This window comes from Mixophyes fleayi, chromosome 8, assembly GCF_038048845.1.
Source record: "Mixophyes fleayi isolate aMixFle1 chromosome 8, aMixFle1.hap1, whole genome shotgun sequence".
Classification (NCBI taxonomy): domain Eukaryota; kingdom Metazoa; phylum Chordata; class Amphibia; order Anura; family Limnodynastidae; genus Mixophyes; species Mixophyes fleayi.
In genome coordinates this window covers 134,410,446-134,417,088 of record NC_134409.1, presented here as the reverse complement: position 1 = coordinate 134,417,088, position 6,643 = coordinate 134,410,446, and the positions used below count along the sequence as shown (strand labels likewise).

Genomic DNA, 6,643 nt, shown 5'->3' with positions numbered 1-6,643 from the left:
AACAGTGATACTGAAAGAAATACACAAAAACTACAAGTCCCTCCTAACGCGTTTCGATACATTCACCATCCAGTCGATTTCAGGCAATTCAGGAGATATATGGTAGGTAGAACCCCCCTAAACTGAATACACAGGGTGACACCAGACTTCCCAGAGTGACACAATGGAACTTGTTCAGTACAATTAGTTTTATTGTAAACAAATAGCATCAGATTTAAATACAAATAATATTTTTCCATATAAATCCGTTGCAGTGTTTTTTGCAGAGATTTTCCTGCCTGCTGATAAATATTCCTATATCCATTTACATTGTGTAAAGAAGTCTGTTTGGTGTAAACCGCTGGTGTACACCGCTGGTGACATACACCGTTATTCTTGTATCGCTCCTTTCAAGTGCACATTTGGTATCAAAAATAAAAGCTCGATCCACTCAGTCGCCCAACTCAGACTCTGTTCCTGTGAGTAGCCAGACCAGCCGGAAACAGACGGCGAGGAAGCCGGTCCCCAGCAGGTCGCCCAGCGCGGTCAGGTACGGGATGGAGAAGTTATCTGGGTCCAGTCCTCTCCGCCACATGAACCGCACAATGAGGTCGGCAATGTATAACAAGACGCTAACCTGGAAAAATTACACAGCGGAGTTAGTCAGAGGCGCAATACAGGGTAACGGGTAATGTCTGTATCAAACTAGAAGAAAACATTAAGGTCTGCGTGGAGTTCAAAGAGTTACGGTAAAAAACTAAAGTCTAAGTACCAGGGACGCGCCAAGCGCTGGAACTGCCGAAGTCTCCGATGGCTGTAATAATCCCATCCCGTTCTGTTCTCTCCTCCCACCACTCCGCCTGTTCAGGCCAAGTGGTTGTCTACGCCCCTCCCTTTTGAACTTCTCAATCACTTAAAGAAAAGGGGAGGAGCATTGACAACCGACACCCCGAACGGTAAGAGTAGAGAAGTGTAAAACCATTACAGCCATTAGTGATGGTATATCCAACAAATAATCATTATCTGATGGGTCAAATTGGTGATCAGGTCTCACGGTGCACAAGTTTGGACTAATCTCAGTTTGGTAAAATGACCTCTCAGTCCCATAATGCATTGCAGCCCTCCCAGCCCCCCTGTGATACCTGCACAAGAGCCGCTATCAGATAGAAGGTGATAAACAAGGCGGTGAGAGAGGTGTGACCTCCTTGTAACAAGTGGATGGTGTAGAGGAAGACTAGGTGCCCCGGCACTACCAGCACCAGCAATACTCTGGCCGATTTGGAATTAACACCTGTGAATGAGAGAGAAGTCTGAGAACCAATCACCTCCTGACCCCGCAACCCCCCGTCCAATCAGTGCTTAGCGCCGTACCGGAAGAGAAGAACGTGGCGTATGGGCTGGGCCAATGTTGCTTCATCTTGTACGGTAAGACCCTGGGCATGCTCCAGAAGTGGAGGTACGTGGAGATCCGGCTCGCCTGGATAGCGACCAGGTTCCCAGCGACACCTGAGCAACAAATAGCATCAATATATACTGTAATGCAATATATAAATGACATTGTTATACAGTAACAGCTACAATAACTGCAGGTGAGTATTGTATGAAGTTATGGCAGAACACACAGAGGAAGAGACAAACAACGCACCATTGATAACCGGCGTGAACACTGCTATACCCTCGAATTTGGGGTCCGTTACTGTCTTGTCCAGGATCAGGCCGCCAATGCTAGGAATGGTCAAACAAACAAATGGTAAATGTCACAGATAAAGGACATTAACAGGCCCCACCCATCATCGACAGGCCCCACCCACTTGTGTCACATGACAGGTAGGAAGACTGCATCGTATACGCCACAGCTGCTGTGTCACTACAGGTCCCAGCATGCCCTCACAACAGGAGAGGAAGCTTTGGGGTAACAACGCTACCGCGGGCAGTATATTCTGATTACCTGCTGATTGACATGGCCACAATCACCGGTTGCCACCCAGACTTTAGAACTTCGGCTATGGACGGACTCTGCTGAGCCACAGCCACCCACAGCGGGATCAAGATGATGAAGACGGCACAGATCAAGGGGGAGAGATACTGAATATCTACAGGAAGACACAGAGAAAGCTTTATGTTATACTAAGATACTGTACAGCAGTGTAAAGCTCTACGTATAACCATAATAACAAACTTGTTACGCAAAATATAATCTAATTTTTGCACTGCAGCGGTCTCTGCTTATCCACAAAAGCCGCCATATTGTTCCGCAAACTCCGGCCATATTTTTGTTTCCTATAACTCTTCCAGTGACGGACAGTTTGACAGCCGTGATCTGCAGGAATGCAAACTGTGGATTGGTGGATGCAGACACAGGGGCAGGGCCAATGACTTCACAGCAACCAAAACCTGCATAATCTGACCTGCGTCAGATCCCATTAGGAGAATTTTGTAGAACTGTGTCATTAAATGTATGTTGCTACCTAATTAAATTTGCCTGGTCCACAAGCTTTAGAGCATCTTGCTATTAAAAGAGTTGCAAGTGTACGCGTACGTACGTACGTACGTACGTACGTACGCCGTATTCAGAGATGAAGATGCGGCCAGGTGTGAATGATCTGGACGACGTCCGCGGGACAACAGACGCACCCTCAGGCACTTACGTATATAGCTTGCGAATATGTACGACTGCAATTACTATGAAGCATCATTTAAACTGGACTAACCCAGCTAATACGGCAGGAACAACTTCCTGACATCGATTAATCTTGGCTACAACGCGCTCAGCAAATTCTGGTCTATGGACGAGCGACTACTAAAGTCTCAATAAGCAACTACGATTCATTCACTAACCTCTAATTACAAGCGGTTCACTAGATCGGGTGTCCGTCATCATCATCCGCTACATACACCTACCTGTGACCACCCACAAATAAAACCGCTTCTTCTTCAGCCGTATCTGTGTCTACGCCCCGGTCTGAATCTGTACACAATTGCTGGAACGCTTACCCACGTTACACCCCATTACCTCCCCCGCCACACCTCTTCTGGTGTAAGGTGGCAAAAAGTGTCAGTTGCGCTCATTCACTCTCTGAACATACGCAGTGCGAAAAAAGCGCAAAGATTCGCTACCCAAACGGGCGTAAGTCTCTACTATGGAGGTAATGAATCCTATCTACGTGCAGACACGCTATAAGTCCTGACACAAGTAACGGTGCACAGCGCGTGACGTATTCCTTACCTACGTATCTGTACAAGGTGCTGCTGACTCCGGCGAGCAGGGAGAGTGTGATCAGATCCCCCAGGCTGGCAGCGATGGGAGTAGCTACATTGTCCGGGTTTATTCCTAGTTTCCTAGATGCAATGATGACCCCGATCATCACCAGACCTAACGGACACAGAGATAGAACAGCGTCAAAACTAAACAAATAAGAATACAATGAACGCCTTAGTAAAGAACAGGGAGGTGCATGAAAACCGGAGCACAGGTAAATATGCAGACGCTGTTACCAGTAGCAACCGATGAGACGTCAGTTTCAATTTTGTAAATTGTACTATACAAATAACAGCGTCTGATTGGTTGCTGGGGGTTACAGCGTTTTAATGAATGTCCCTCGATGTGTTCTCATAAATTAAATACTATCACAATCATTATGTATCTGCCTAAGGCTGGGGTCACATGGTCACCGATCACCTGTGGTTATCCGACCAATGAAAGGCGGTATTCCGAAGCTAATTTACCAGCTCACGTTATTCAGTGGGTGACACAGGACGGCTGTGACAAATAAATAAGCTTCTGAATACAAGACGACAAGGGGGAATCCGGCGACCTTGTTATACCAGCTGTGCCAGGGCTGTTCCTGAGCTTACATAGCATTATAGAACATTTTCCTGGATCGCAGTACCACAGCGCTCCACAGGGTGGCAGCATGACACTAAATAAAGGTCACTGCTACTTAACACCTGTGCCAAGGAGGCGAAAAGTAATATTTTGATTATTTCTTTACCAGCAAGAACCCCTCACACTGCTCCCAACCCCTCAGTGCAATCAACATCAAATCCCGTGTCCGGTCAATGGTTGTATTTTTATTCAATGTATTGGTTTTTAGTCTTCCCTTATACCCAAGAACATTGTCAAACGCTCAGGGAATGTTCAACGTCTCTGTATTTTATTCCTCACAGTAGATGTTTCCTGTTGTATTCAATATATTCTCTGCATTTTACCCGTATTAAAGGCATCTTCACACAAGTGTTGCACTCTGACAAGCTGGCTGAAGGCGAGTACATGTCTTTTATTTTATATCTAGCTTTTACCCAAATGGTAGCTGTCTAGCTGCTACTACAGTGTGTTAGATACACTCTTCTAAAGAGTGTATCTAACGCTTACCTTCCATTCAGACTTATTCTGAACTGACAATTCACTGTCCAATCCTTAACACATAAAACGAGTTGTAAGCCACTGGGATAAATGACCTTTTAGATCTACATAAAGTCCACGTAAGGTGTTAATTCTGAAGCTACAGGAATAGAAAGCAGCCCTTGGTAGTTGGCACAGAGAGAGATGGCAGAACCTACCCAACGACAGGGCAGCCACGAACGCTGTGGTGACACTGCTGGCGCAGAGGACAGCCGCTTGGTCCAGGTCCACGTATCCTTTAGACAAAGCACCCAAGATGACAGCGGCAACGGCCGCCAAGAGTCCGACCACTGTGGCCTGAACCTGCAACAACACGGAACAGTCGTATGATGTATATTATACGAGAGCATCACAGAAAGCCTGTAAGATACAGTCATCCCAAACCAATGCTGGTGTTTTATCAAACGTGACAGATTCCTCGATCACATCCCAGTGAATCAAAGAGTTACTATGAGGCCATTTGGATATAATCCTGATAATCAGCAATTCACATCTCACAATGAATACGGTAATTGGCAAATGGTCATTACTATAAGCTCTGTTGCCATCTAGTGGACGTAAAACATAAACGATAACTTTACGTTTTGGTTGGAAAATTTTAATAATGACCATCGCTTCCTAACCCCTTACTGTACCCCACCTAGAACTGAGCCTATGTGTGCGAAGAAGTGGGAAAATCAGAAGAGGCGCACTGAGCAAAAGTGTAAACGCCACATTAAAGTACATTACTGTCACCACTTTCATTTAATAAACTTTCCCATTTTCACCTAAAGTGCTGCTCAGTTTATGTCTCACACTAATTCTGGGACACAGGGGCTGTTACATTACATTGCATAGAGTAGGTCTGGAAATGCGATTTTTCCGCAACACGGAAGCGTAACATGGATCAGATTAAAAGGATCAGACCTGATGACCAGCAGCTCTAAGCTGGTGTAAAGCTGAAGCCTTCTACAGAATTGAGATGCCCTGTGCCCCTCCACAAGGATAGGAACAGCCCCAAAAATGCCCCTTTATCACAGTTCAATAATTTTATTCTGTAAAAGGACATTTCGGTTCTGCACAAGGAGCATCGATGCGGCTACTACATATAATCATAGGAAACACCTTAACTGTTCCCACCCACTGTCCTACTTCAACCATTGTTATGGGCAGGACCAAATGTCAGCCTAACCGTTCACTAAGAACCAGTGACATCACTTCCTGTCACATGTTCCAGTGATGCTACTGAGCGGCATTCTTATGCCAATTGATTCCATCCACAAGATGGCTGCCTGTACTGTGTATAGGAGCACTTTAAAGGAAGCTTTAGCGATATAAAGACGACATAGACATAGATATCAGTTACAGACTGACCTGAATTAATGCCAGATTGCTGACCGCCATCTTCCACCTCTGGCCCGGCTCATCCATCTGACCCGTGTTCGCCTGTAAATAGAGACAGAGTGAAGGATTCTGGGGAGAGGAAACAAGACGGTTCTCTTATAGAAGTACTGACATCAATACCTCGCTTATGTCATCCTTGTCCTTATTTAAATTAGGGCATACGTATGTCATAGATCTTGCTACACGGTTATACATTTCCATAGCTTAGAATGACAGATATTCTGAGTTTGGCATATGTGGGGTTAACAGTCACCTTTGTATTTAGAGATACTATAATCCTTCATGCCAAAATCTGTACCATTTAATTCAAGGATTTGTGGTCTAGCAGAACCTTACGTACATAAACCTCCAGCAGAGGTGCTTAAACGCAGCCCTCAAGAGCTTCCAACAGGTCATGTTTTCAGGATTTCTTTAATCTTACACAGGCGATTAAATCTATTTTTCTGAGTCAGTAACAATCCCACCTGTTTCTGCAGGCAGAAATCCTGAGAACATGACCTGTTGGCAGCTCTTGAGGACTGGGTTTGGGCATCTCTGCCCCACAGCATACATCAGATACTGAAATACCTACAAGGGTGTAGATATTACCCAGTGATGGAGGTCCTACTTCCAATAAGGAGAGGCACAGAAACCAAGGCTAGGTGCGGTATTTGTCAGGATCTTTCAATAATGGATGAATGGATGGAGGGATGGACGGACAGGCATAGGAAAGAGTGGACTAACAGAGGAATGGATGGATGGAAGGATGGACAGACAGATGAATGGATGGATGGATGGACGGTCGGACTGATGGACAGACAGATAGATGAATGAATGGATGGATGGAAGGATGGACAGACAGATGAATGAATGGATGGATGGATGGACGGATGGACAGAC

The 6,643-nt window shown here is 45.4% G+C and overlaps 1 protein-coding gene across 2 annotated transcripts in view; it reads right to left on the bottom strand.

Moving 5' to 3' along the window:
• Nucleotides 1–170: 170 nt before the first annotated feature.
• Nucleotides 171–6,643, bottom strand: part of SLC41A3 (solute carrier family 41 member 3) — a 28,584-nt gene continuing 22,111 nt past the window's right edge. For both annotated transcript variants that reach the window (XM_075183647.1, XM_075183648.1), the window contains exons 4-11: nt 5,735–5,806; nt 4,540–4,684; nt 3,206–3,352; nt 1,928–2,072; nt 1,625–1,704; nt 1,351–1,485; nt 1,122–1,270; nt 171–616 (exon numbers count right to left, since the gene is read on the bottom strand). In XM_075183647.1, the coding sequence (XP_075039748.1) occupies nt 431–616; nt 1,122–1,270; nt 1,351–1,485; nt 1,625–1,704; nt 1,928–2,072; nt 3,206–3,352; nt 4,540–4,684; nt 5,735–5,806 (1,059 nt within the window). In that variant the 3' untranslated portion in view covers nt 171–430. The remainder of the gene's footprint in view (nt 617–1,121; nt 1,271–1,350; nt 1,486–1,624; nt 1,705–1,927; nt 2,073–3,205; nt 3,353–4,539; nt 4,685–5,734; nt 5,807–6,643) is intronic.